We start from the raw sequence: 13450 nt of genomic DNA on the forward strand, positions 1-13450 counted from the left end.
AAGATTCACTGTTAATTGTATTGTTTTATTTTTCTTATCAATACAACAAATGATAGGGAAATTTGTTCATAATAATACAGTAACATTTTGATATTAATTTGCTAAAACTGAGTATGCTCAAAGGTTAAAATAGCTTGTGTAGTGCTGAAAAATTATATTCATACCTTTCTTTTAATGATCAAAAAGTTTTGATTTATTACATTTATGTTTGTTACATTTTTAATTCGCAAATGCAATGATAGCTGGAAGTTATTCAGCTATAATTTACAGAATGTAAGAATCTCACATACTTTTTCTTACACTTTACCCTAATTGAAGTACACTTGTTATAATGTTAGATTTCATAGAAAGCATTACGTTTCTCATTTATATTATCACTTTGTGGTCACTGGCAATGGTACAAAAGCCCTGATCTTGTTGAGGAGCGATGAAGGGTCTGCTATGAGTGAGTGCAGACTGGCCCTGCTGTAATACAGAGCAGAGAGCAGCGCTGCAACAGACACTGAGAATAAGAGTGAATACGAGGAGCGTTGTGACTGCGGCTCCGGTGCACAGCGTGTTTTCAGGGGCTCTGTGACTCGATCCCACTGAGTCAGGATGGCCTGCCGTGCTCCTTCCCATCGGCCCGGTCCATGCAAGCGAAACTGGTATGGGGTGCAGGGCCCAAAGATGATGTTCAGAGCCAGTCTAGGGTCTGTCAGGAGCAGCTTCAGGATAGATGGACGGACACCCACTTGTTTAGCCAATTCATCCATGTAGGGGATGTAGTCCACCTGGATGGTGTGTCTCTGGGCGGCCACATACCTGCATGACAGTATGATTAAGAGTCATCAAGATACACTTAAATGACATTTCTACATAACTGTAGAAATTGTGTAAATGCTGTGTTATATAGTCATGTGAGGTGAAGTGTGGAGAACCTTTGAGTTATTTCGTTCTCTTTTGCTTTAATGTCCTTCATCATTGCACTCATTGGAGGCAGTTTGCACAATCCTATCGAGCATATCACAGTTTGTTACGTACAAAAACTTTTTATGGGTGATTTCATACTGTAATTTCAGAACTCAAAACTGTCAATCCAAAAAGAAAATTAATTGAAAATACAATACATCTTAAGATCTAGTAGCAAAATTAGTTAGTTTAATTCTACAGGTAAAAACAGAGAAAGGGGGAAAAATGGTCATTAAAATTAGATTACAATGTTTTAAGGTGCAAGAAACCTTTAGTAATATTGTAAGAAGATTTATTATTATCATCATCTTTAAAGCAACTGTATGTAGTTTTGCTTAAATATAGCTAATGTTTTCATTTAATTTCACACATACACATTCAATCCCTTAGCACACAATGTATTTGTGAAATTAAATGTTGGCGACACGATATAGGCCACACAGCACACAATATACAATGGAGAGCATAGACTATTATAGATAGGTTTGCAAGGTTGCAAACTTTCAAAAGCTTACCTGCTATGAGATGCATTTATTTGCATGGAAACATTGCTGTCTTTCATAATTAACACTTGCAGGGAGGTCCACTCTGCTGTTGGATGTACTTTTTTTTACGTTAGCCGTAAGACTACAACTAACATCAAGCCAGTATAAAAATATCATGAAATTTAGTGATATGATAGTAGCATACTAACGTAACCTGAGCCAAAAACAATCGCAACTTATATCAAAATTTAATTGGGAATTGGGAACTTATGATCGAAAAACGTCCTTGGTTACTAACGTAACCTCAGTTCCCTGAGATACTGGGAACGAGTATTGATTTGCTAGACGAGATGGGAAAAACTTTTTCTCGGAATACTGAAGCCTTATAAAATCACGCAGTGAAACTGCACAAGCCTATGGCTGTAAAATCTGGTGAAGGTGGACAGCGAGGACCAGCCGGCCGCCGCACAGATGTCACCAATGGATACTCCACTGGACCACGCCCAGGAAGAGGCCATGCCTCTGATGGAGTGAGCTCTTACACCGATGGGGCACTGAAGGCCCATAGATGTGTAAGCTAGCGCAATGGCATCCACTGTCCAGCGGGATAATCTTTGCTTCGTGACCGGATGCCCTTTGGTGCAGCCTCCAAAGCACACAAAGAGCTGCTCTGAATGTCTGAACTGGTCAGAGCGCTCGATATACTGTATACTCTTAAGGCCCAGAAAGGGCAGAGTAAGTGTAAATTTCGCTCATCTTCCGAAACGGGAAGAACAGCCAGAGTAATGACCTGTGCTCTGAACGAAGTAGAGAGCATTTTAGGCACATAGCCGTGTTTTGGTTTGAGGACGACTTAACAATCGTAAAGGCTCAAACTCAAGGCATGAGCATGCCCCTTATCCAACAGCTCCTAAAGGGAAGACAGTACCTGTGAAATCTCACAGGACGTCAGGTCTTCACTCCAGACTGCGCACCAGTCGGAGAAGACGGATCATTTAAGGGCATAGAGGCGTCTAGTGGACAGGGCTCTAGCCTCAGAAATAGTGTTTAGGACTCTCGAGGGGAGGTTCATAGGCTCCCGTCGAGGGGCCAGAGATGAAGAACCCACAACTCTAGATTGCCAGCGCGTCCCTGTCCTTTGAGAAATATATTGGGCGGTGAGAATTGTCTTCTGAGTCGAAGAAGTCAACCTCTGCCATTCCAAAGACCCTCCAGATCATGTGAACCGTCTGGGGATGGAGTGTCCACTCTTCTGAGGACACCCCTCGGTTCAGTCTGCCCAGCATGTGCGATGCTCTCAGTGAGTGCAGATTGTGTTGTGGCGTCTAACTCACCTCGATCTGAGTCCACCTTGATGGTTTATGTAGGACGCCACTGCAATGTTGTCCGAGCGGACTAAGATGTGATGTCCTTTCAGGTCTGGTGGGAAGGTTCTGAGGGCTCGACCAGGAGCCGGAAGTCGGCCTGCCCTCGCCCAGAGCTCCCCATTCGTCTCATGCTTGAGAGAAAGAGAACGGTGGAGAATGAGGGGAGGAGCCGCAGTGAGAGCGTCAGTCTTTGATGAACGTGGCTTGGCGTGGGCATGGCCCCGGCAAGTGACGTGCTCAGAGGAGCGGCGTTTTAAAACAAACACTGCAAAAAGACGCTCTTTTAGATAGAAATATGCTCTATGAGTCTCACCTGATAGTCACAGTGGAGAAACGTCATTCTCAGTTGTCGAGCTGTCAGCACTGTACTCAGCTGCAGTGCTCTCAGCGCTGCAGGGAGAGTGAGATACGCAGGATAGGACCAGCGTGAGCTCACTTAGTCCCGTTCACTTAGCCATGCGACTCCATTGTTTCTGCTTCTCATGTTTTGAGAGAAAGAGAACGGTGGAGAATGAGGGGAGGACCGTGGAGGAGGGGACCGTGAGCACAGCAAGTTGAGACTCATGCTCTCGCAGTGAGAGCGTCCGTCTTTGATGAACACGGCTTTTGGGGGCAGGCCCGGCAAGCGGCATGCTCAGAGAAGTGCTGCATTTTGAAACAGACGCTAGAGAAAATATGCTCTTTTAGAGAATATGCTCTCTAAGACTCACCTGATAGTTGCAGGAGAGGAGAGTCATTCTCAACCGCTTTTATGAGTAGCTTTATCAAGCCGCTGAGTCAGCTTGATCCACTGCAAGCTCGGCGTCTCGCAGCATATAATTTTACGAAGCTCTCGCCACAAGTATATGGCAAAAATGTCTCTTTGGTCTCTAAAGGCCAATTCACAGCGGACCAACATGGACAATTGCCAAAGGTCCTTTGTCAGACATTCCACAACCCAAAAAACACAGATTGAACATGTTCAATCGGCAAAAACAAGCAAGACCCTTCCACCCTTTTCATGGAAATTAGTGACGTTTTTTGGGGAGCTTTGCAAAGAAAATGCCATTCGCCTTATAAGAAGTCAGTGAACCATCAATGATTTTGAAACTGATATTTCAAGGTTAAAAACTTACATACAGTTGCTTTAATGTATGAATAATGCACATGATTGAGTAAGATCACCCTGTATATGTAGGAGGTCAGGAGGTCATGTTTGATACCTTTAAAAACACGTGTGGCCCAACGCGCTTGCAACTCAGAGATGGGCATAATGGCTCCCAGAGGCTGGATCAGACCAATCACGGCTAAAGTTGGGCGCTCTAATGCTGGGGGATACACATATTTGTACAGGGATACCTTGTTCTTTGAGACAGGAATTATATGTGAAGACAGAAAGGGGAATGAAAAAGTGTATCCTGTAGCAAACACCACCAGATCAATGTCATCCTCAACTGTGCCATTCTCAAAAACCACACTTGATCCACGAAACTCTTGCACATTCGGCTTGACCGAGACGGTACCGGAGAGGATCCGGTTTGGTAAATCATCGTTGACCATGGGATGTTGGCTGAAAACTCTGTCAGGTGAAAAAAATACACATACACAAAACAAAACTATAGAACAAAATATAATATTGAAAAGAGTATGCCGTATTTAACACTGACCAACATCATCAGAGTCTTGTTTCCTCAAGTGTTCACAGTACCTGTGCACAGGCTGCAGCCCATAGAGCTTGTGGTTGAACCGTTTATTGAGTTGATTCTCTCCCAATTTGTTAGAATATCCAACAGGCAACAATCCAAGAAACCACATTAGTGCTCTGTTATTAAACATCATATCGAAAGGAACACCTTTGTCTCCTACACGATTCAATATCCAAGATCCCTTTCGGGTGCTCAGATAAACCTGAAATTAAAGAGACAGTTTACCTAAAACTCTAAAATTCTGTCATGATTCACTACTTACAACTAAGAAGAACAATAGAAGCAATCAAACCAACAATAGGTCAACAATGTGTAAGCGCTGTGACTAGTCCCAGTTAGTCTAGCACAGTAAATGTAGCAAGGTTTTTTTATTGTTTATTTTGCTAACACTTTATTTTAGGGTCCAATTCTCACTATTACTAGTTGCTTATTAGCTTGCATATTACTAGTATATTGGCTGTGTATTAGTACTTATAAAGCACATATTAATACCTTATTCTGCATGATCATATTCTACATCCCTTAATCCTCAATACCTAAACTTAAACACTACAAAAACTACCTTACTAACTATTAATAAGCAGTAAATTAGGAATTTGAGGCAAAAGTCATAGTTAATAGTGAGTATGTGTTCCCGATACTAAAGTTTTACCTTTATTTTATTATAATAGATATATAGTAAGAGTTAGTGTTAATGGGTCAAGTGACGAAAAGATGCATCTTCAGCAGTTTCTTGAAAATGGCTAAAGACTCGGCAGCTCGGGTTGAGATCGGTGGGTGATTCCACCAGCTTGGAACAGTCAGGGTAAAGGTCTAAAAGTGATTTTGTGCCTCTTTGAGATGGCACTACAAACTGCTGTTCACTTACAGAATGCAAGCTTCTGGAGGGCACATAAGTCTAGTGTGTTTAAGTATAGGGGTGCAGAGCCAGTGGTTGTTCAGAAGGCAAACATCAGTGCCTTAAATTTGATGTGAGCAGCAATTGGCAACCAGTGCAAATTGATGAAGAGAGATGTGATGTATGCTCTCTTCGGCTCGGCAAAGACCACTGTTGCTGCAGCATTCTGGATCAGTTGCAGAGTTTTTACAGAGCGCTTTATTGCAGTGCATGTAAAACCACCTTCAAAATTTGCTTTTTGTGTTTTGTCGAAAAGAATTGTTAGGAACATCATAAAGGTGTCAAGGATTTTCATTTTTGGACAAGGTATTCTTTTAAAGTAAAATAAATGTATTGTTTATTATAAATTATAATTTATCAAACAATGTGATTGGTGGGTATTTTACAAAGAAAAATGGAAAAATATATGAAGGCTTTAATAAGAGTATAATAATTCATACACTATAATTATTTATACTGTATTTGTGGCATATCACCTGTTTGGCCATTCTGCTCAGCTCTACAGCAATATCTCCTCCAGAGTTCCCAATGCCAATCACAACTACCCTCTTCCCTCGCCAATCTTCAGGGTTTTTGTAGTCACGACTGTGGAAGAATTTCCCCTTAAACGTGTCTATCCCTAAAGAGAAGATTTGAATAAGCAGCCACTATAATATGGAAAAGATATATGGGTCATTGACGAATAAGGTTTTTAAAAGTGTAAAAAAATTGAATGGAGATATAACTATATTTGAAACCATTTTTTTAGTTTACCTAGGTGTTAACAATAAGATTTTGTGGTTTGTACAATCAACTAACACTGTTTTTTGTCATTTTTTACAAGATGGAAAAAATGTCACCAAAAAAGTCATTTGGTTTAACCACTGATTTGAAAATTAAAAACTGATTTGACATTGATGTTGAGATAGTATATAGTGTGTACCACAGAAGAAATATAAAAAAAAATGATCACTGATCTCATAAATGTAATCATTTACTGGACTACTCTAAACACTCCAACATATTCAAGTAAAACATTGCACAGGGAAAGGAGAAAAGGGGAAATGTAAAAAAAAAAAAAGAGCCTTATCTGCTTTATATTTGTATTATTGTAGTTCCTTTAGTTATTAAAAACAATATTATTCCATTTAAATATTTACTATATCGGTTTTACCGAATGACCTTTTGACACTTCAAAATCTTTAAAATACCTTTATATGTAGTAAAATATAATTAAAACCTTTTGGATTCAGTAAAAGAGATCAAGTTGTACTACCTTACATACTTTTGATGTTATATATTTGTTTTTTTATTATTATTAAGGCCTTTGGACAAAAAAAAATGACCCGTCATGTCATTGACCCATATACATATATGACTAGTTCATCATCCATGAGACTGTGGAAGGCACAGGCTGATACAGGTACATGCAATCTGCTAGCAATCACAACATTTATGACAAAAGCTGCGTATCTGTGTATGCATTAGCAGTAGCACGTCTCTGTCTGTCTGTCTGTCTGTCTGTCTGTCTGTCTGTCTATCTATCTATCTATCTATCTATCTATCTATCTATCTATCTATCTATCTATCTATCTATCTGTCTGTCTGTCTGTCTGTCTGTTGAATTATGGCAGTTCTGAAGGCAAAAATGGGTCCAACCTACTAGCAAGGTGTACCAAATAAACTGGCTGTGTATATATATATGTATTATTATTATTTTTTCATTTCATTTTTCAGTTAATTTATGTAAGTGAGGATAGCAAAATAAAGTAAACTGTGACATATTAGACACTTTGACCGGACCATGTTTTGCTTAAATTTTTTTTCTTTAATTGCTAATGCGACCTTTTAACACCACAGACTGAACAAAATTAAGCATTGCTTGGTAATTGGTTGACCTAAATTGGTATTATCTAATTGTATACTTACATTTCACAGCTGACAACTGACAGCTATTCAACCTAATTCATTTATGAGACAGTCTAAAACTGATTTGATAACTCTGAGTTCTTGTCATATTTTATTACCATTTTCGAAACTATAGCGAATAAACTGTGATAATGTGAGAAATGTTGAAGGTGTCTGAATAAATTTTGGTTTGACTGTATATACTGTATATATATATATATATACAGTATATACAGTCAAACCAAAATTTATTCAGACACCTTCAACATTTCTCACATTATCACAGTTTATTCGCTATAGTTTCGAAAATGGTAATAAAATATGACAAGAACTCAGAGTTATCAAATCAGTTTTAGACTGTCTCATAAATGAATTAGGTTGAATAGCTGTCAGTTGTCAGCTATATATATATATATACTCACCTAAAGGATTATTAGGAACACCTGTTCAATTTCTCATTAATGCAATTATCTAATCAACCAATCACATGGCAGTTGCTTCAATGCATTTAGGGGTGTGGTCCTGGTCAAGACAATCTTCTGAACTCCAAACTGAATGTCAGAATGGGAAAGAAAGGTGATTTAAGCAATTTTGAGCGTGGCATGGTTGTTGGTGCCAGACGGGCCGGTCTGAGTATTTCACAATCTGCTCAGTTACTGGGATTTTCACGCACAACCATTTCTAGGATTTACAAAGAATGGTGTGAAAAGGGAAAAACATCCAGTATGCGGCAGTACTGTGGGCGAAAATGCCTTGTTGATGCTAGAGGTCAGAGGAGAATGGGCCGACTGATTCAAGCTGATAGAAGAGCAACTTTGACTGAAATAACCACTTGTTACAACCGAGGTATGCAGCAAAGCATTTGTGAAGCCACAACACACACAACCTTGAGGTGGATGGGCTACAACAGCAGAAGGCCCCACCGGGTACCACTCATCTCCACTACAAATAGGAAAAAGAGGCTACAATTTGCACGAGCTCACCAAAATTGGACAGTTGAAGACTGGAAAAAATGTTGCCTGGTCTGATGAGTCTCGATTTCTGTTGAGACATTCAGATGGTAGAGTCAGAATTTGGCGTAAACAGAATGAGAACATGGATACATCATGCCTTGTTACCACTGTGCAGGCTGGTGGTGGTGGTGTAATGGTGTGGGGGATGTTTTCTTGGCACACTTTAGGCCCCTTAGTGCCAATTGGGCATCGTTTAAATGCCACGCCCTACCTGAGCATTGTTTCTGACCATGTCCATCCCTTTATGACCACCATGTACCCATCCTCTGATGGCTACTTCCAGCAGGATAATGCACCATGTCACAAAGCTCGAATCATTTCAAATTGGTTTCTTGAACATGACAATGAGTTCACTGTACTAAAATGGCCCCCAGTCACCAGATCTCAACCCAATAGAGCATCTTTGGGATGTGGTGGAACAGGAGCTTCGTGCCCTGGATGTGCATCCCACAAATCTCCATCAACTGCAAGATGCTATCCTATCAATATGGGCCAACATTTCTAAAGAATGCTTTCAGCACCTTGTTGAATCAATGCCACGTAGAATTAAGGCAGTTCTGAAGGCGAAAGGGGGTCAAACACAGTATTAGTATGCTGTTCCTAATAATCCTTTAGGTGAGTGTATATATACATACATATATATATATATATATATATATATATATATATATATATATATATATAAACACAAATTGCATATTCTATATTTTGATGCTGAATCATTCTTTGCAAGCTCTGTAAACTTATTATTATTATTTTTTAAAGTGTGTGAGAGATGTTCCTCTTAATTTTACAACAGAGTTGTGAGGCCTAATAACTCTTGTACAACTAAAGTTCACTATGAGTGTCCCAGTTTGGCTTTTATTGACTTGTTGTTGCACTTTGCACATAGACTGTGTTTGCTTAGTCATCACATGTACTGCACCTGGAAAGTCCTTTAGAGGAAGGTGAGGGTGACAGTGGTGACCGGTGCAGACCATCACAGCATCAAACACCTGCTTCTCTCTCCGACCATCCTTGGACTCCGTCTCTACATCCCACTGACCAGAGTGAGGGAAGTCTGGCCTTGGGGTAACATGAAGGACTTTTGTCTAAGAAACAAACAAAAAAAGAAATTAATTTGTTAACATTTGAAACCCCAAAAACCTAAGATATATATGAGATACAGTATATTTCTAACTTCACATTTCACATAAGCTTTCAGGCCAGACCTGGAAACGGATGTGCCGTTTGAGCTGGAAGTGCTCAGCATACAATCGAAAGTAGTCCATGATGAGGGAGTTGTGCATGTAGTTTGGGAAGTGGGCAGGGATAGGGAAATCACTGTAGCACATCATCTCCTTTGAAGTGTTGATAATCAAGGAGTAGTAAATACTAGCACGATCTGGATCTGGATTTTCCTAAGATGGAAAGACATGAAGCAAATTACATCAGTTTCTCACAACATATTGTTTGTTGATGGTCTGCAATGAACTGTGCCTCAGGGTTTCGGTGCTAGGCCCACTTATTTTCTTGAACTTCAAGGAATTCACAACTCCACTGGGTCATATAGACATATAGACATTTCTCACCTTAAACCTCCAAAGACCTCCAATATCATCACTGGTCTCAAAACACACTGGCTCCAGGCCTTCATCCAGACAGCATTTGATGCAGGTCAGCCCAGAGGTTCCTCCTCCAATCACAGCAACACGTTTAGCCATGATGATCCACAACTGTCAGACTTCATGCAGATGGTAGAAAAAAAGAATGAGATTTGAGATTTAAACTGGTTTCTATATGTCAGACTTAGACATCTCAATTGTGTTGAGAAGACGCTGCAATGATTTTAGCTCCTAGAGTTCATTACTATATAAACTATTAAACTATTCAACCAGGTCTCTGAAAACGTAAATATGGACTTCAAACATTGATAACAGCGTCATTTCACGTGAATTTGGAACGTGACATTATTGGAACCCTTATTGGAACGCCCACCTGGAGGGCAAAACAAGGCTTTCCTCCATTGCTCGCCAGTAAAGTCAAGTCACCCTTATTTAGTGCTTTATACAATACAGATTGTTTCAAAGCAGCTTTACAGTGATAACAATGGTTCAATGATGCAGTTCGGCTGTACAGAAGATCTATATTTTTAAAGCAAAGCTCAGCCAGTAATTTTTGGATTGTACTAAGTGTACTAATGAAGACAGTGTATTAAAAGACCAAATTCAATATACACCTTATTTATGATGCATACTATGTACAGGCACGCAGAATGCAAAGAATAAAAACCCAGACTATAAATGCAACATGCAATTTCTCATTAAGCGGTTTTCCACAGAAATCCATTAGAAAGAAAACGCTTATAACCATTTAATACATTCATTTTAGCACATTTAGTTCATATTCTGGGCTCATCTGCTTGCCTAAATATGCATCATCAATAAGGTGTAATTCACTGTAATATCACTGTTTTAGAACATTAATGCGCTTTAAGTATGTTTCACGTTAAGCGTTTTAAAATCCTGCTGTTTTAGAGATTGAAATACAGAAAGTGCTGTATAGGTAGGCTACAATGGATCACAAGTGGCCAAAACTTGTATTTTTGTTTTTCTTCTTTTGAGAGGTGAACTAAATATTCGTGGCTTGAGACAGATGGAAAATTGGCAGGCCTGTGTTCTATGGGTGTTTTGCCCTCCAGGTCTCTACATCAGTCACGTGACTGAAAACTATGAATTGCTGTGATCTCATGTGAGTGACAGGTTGTCCTGTCCTCGCGCCAGGGCGTCATCAGAGAAGAGAAGAGATTTCGCTGCAAGTGTCGCTCTAATGATCAGTTATTTTGATTAAATGATACGATAACCGATATATATATATATTCAATACTTTCCGTGTTTACTTTGTCAACACATCAAAATAAGTGTCCTTCTTTAAAGCGTGACAAACGATTATTAAACATTAATAAAATAGTAAAATAATAAAATAAAATAATTTAAATGCACTTTTAAGTAAAACGTTTCATTTGAAATTATTAAAAAGTGTCTCTCTTTAAGTACTCATCATTTTATTTCAGGTACCAGCACCACATACTTTTAAGATTTGAAGTAGGCCTACACTACAAGTGCACATTCAATAGCTATACTTCTTTTTGGCAAGGGAACCTATACGTATGCAACGTGGTGGTCCATTATTGTTCTTATGTAATAATTTTTCTAGCGTACAAATGTGGCACTGGTATGGCTCTGTTATCACACACAGTCCATATATAATAACTTGTTGCGTCATCACACGTGTAATATATGTGGGAATGTGTTGTGAAATCGACTTGCAAAAGCACTGACAGCAACTTCCGCATCTAACGCGTCTACAATAGGCTACAGCATCTGCAATCCATTCAGATAAATTAAGGTATTATTTTAAGCAAACAACACTGAAGTCACGTAACATAAACTGGTCCGTAACAGCCGAAAATATAGTTACATTAGTGTCAATATAAAATTGTATCTTACCAAGTGTCAAGAAGAGAGTGAAGAAATTAATGAATGATGGTTGGTCACTTCAGAGAAATATGAACACTTCACCACTCCCCCTAGGGTTGCAAAAGGGGCAGGGATTCATTTTCTGGTCAATGATCATTTAGATAATGCTGACATTTAGGCTGCATCCAGGGTTTATGACTGAGACATATCAGTAATAATATTAAATTACTTTTAGATATGATTGATTATAATTGTCACACACCGAATTATTTTTTTATTCTATTCATAGATAAGTCTTGAGTTTATGTTTAAATATTTAACATTTCGGTTTTGGTGATTACTTCCAAAAAGCTTTTAGAACTATTTACAATGGATGTAATAGTTCAGTCAAATTACTAATGGGTACAAGTGGTAGATTTGAGATTAATCGTGGTATAGCAGGGTAGCTCTTTGTCTCCATTTTTTATTTATTTACACAAATTATGGCCCTACATAAAAAAATAAAAATAAAAAAAGTTCAAAGGTATGAGTATTTGAAAGAGTATTTAAATTGTGTCAATTGATATTTTTCTTAAAAATTAATCTGAAATAATGAAAGCGGTTAATTGTAATAAAGAGTTTTACTCAGTATCAGGTCTTAAAATGATTATAAATAAATTGGTGTTGTTTCCGCTTAATGTATTTTAACAGAATTACATGATATTCCAATTACAGTTTTTTACAATCGCTATGACAATTTTTTCAATACATTTAACAAGTTTCCTAAACTCTTAACGCACCAACACACCTAAAACACACAATTGGCAAAACGGTTAATTTCATGCTCAAAATCACACATTGTAAATTAAACTCCAAAACTAATTTTCAAAATACAATAATACACTAACACAATACACTATGTCTACCAAAACACTGCAAACATGTTTCAAAATCAAATAATTATTCAAAACACATGTTGTCTTTCAACAGGAACATTTAGTCAATCATAACACAATGACAAAAAAAACACTAACATCAGATGGAATTACAGAAACTGCATTATTTTATATGTGTCAGGTCTGCCCTTATACAATATACAGTATATTGTATTGATCATAGATTGTGTTTTGCATTTTTTTTAAGTCTCTCTACATTTTTGTTTTGTTTGTAATGTAAATGCATGCATTTTTTTTTTTTTTTTTTTGCAGCAGCAGCAGAAATTCAATACAACAAAATAAATGACCCCCCTTAGAGTAGCTTTATAGAATGTATGGTTTATGAAAAAAAGAAGACAGAGACAGAATTGCTGCAGTAACGGCTTTATTTGCAACAGGACATTTCTGCAAGATAACAAAAATATGCAATATAGCTGCCATTTACAGTATTACTGTATGTGAAAATACAAAATATACAAACAGAAAAGGCCATCTTCTAATCTGCCCGGTCTTCTGCATTTGTCCACGTTCTCATCCACATCACACCTGATATCTTCCCTGGCAAGGCATCTTGGGAAGAATCTTTTGGCTTGCCTTACTGTATCCTGGTAGTGTTCAGCTGTGATGTCTTGGTATGCAGCATCTTTTGCATACAGGAGGGACATTTGGTCCTGTGGACTATGGTCAAAAATCTTTCATCTCCAGGCTGAGAAAACTCCTCAATGGGGTTGAGGAAAGGGAAGTAAGGGGCAAGGAAAATGGACATCATCCTCTGATGGGCGTCAAACCTGG

At 38.4% G+C, this 13450-nt stretch overlaps 1 protein-coding gene across 2 annotated transcripts in view; it reads right to left on the bottom strand.

Annotated features, from left to right (window-relative positions):
* Window positions 1–13450, bottom strand: part of LOC307168188 (flavin-containing monooxygenase 5) — a 23268-nt gene continuing 9818 nt past the window's right edge. Inside the window, exons 1-9 of one of the 2 annotated variants that reach the window (XM_079887864.1) lie at window positions 11775–11833; window positions 9858–10009; window positions 9498–9686; window positions 9212–9377; window positions 5863–6005; window positions 4491–4690; window positions 4006–4361; window positions 921–993; window positions 1–804 (exon numbers count right to left, since the gene is read on the bottom strand). In XM_079887864.1, the coding sequence (XP_079743990.1) occupies window positions 375–804; window positions 921–993; window positions 4006–4361; window positions 4491–4690; window positions 5863–6005; window positions 9212–9377; window positions 9498–9686; window positions 9858–9989 (1689 nt within the window). In that variant the 5' untranslated portion in view covers window positions 9990–10009; window positions 11775–11833 and the 3' untranslated portion in view covers window positions 1–374. Of the gene's footprint in view, window positions 805–920; window positions 994–4005; window positions 4362–4490; window positions 4691–5862; window positions 6006–9211; window positions 9378–9497; window positions 9687–9857; window positions 10010–11774; window positions 11834–13450 lie in introns of those variants that run through there. The other variant, XM_079887865.1, reaches the window with a different exon arrangement.

This window comes from Squalius cephalus, assembly GCF_949319135.1.
Source record: "Squalius cephalus genome assembly, chromosome: 12".
Classification (NCBI taxonomy): Eukaryota; Metazoa; Chordata; class Actinopteri; order Cypriniformes; family Leuciscidae; genus Squalius; species Squalius cephalus.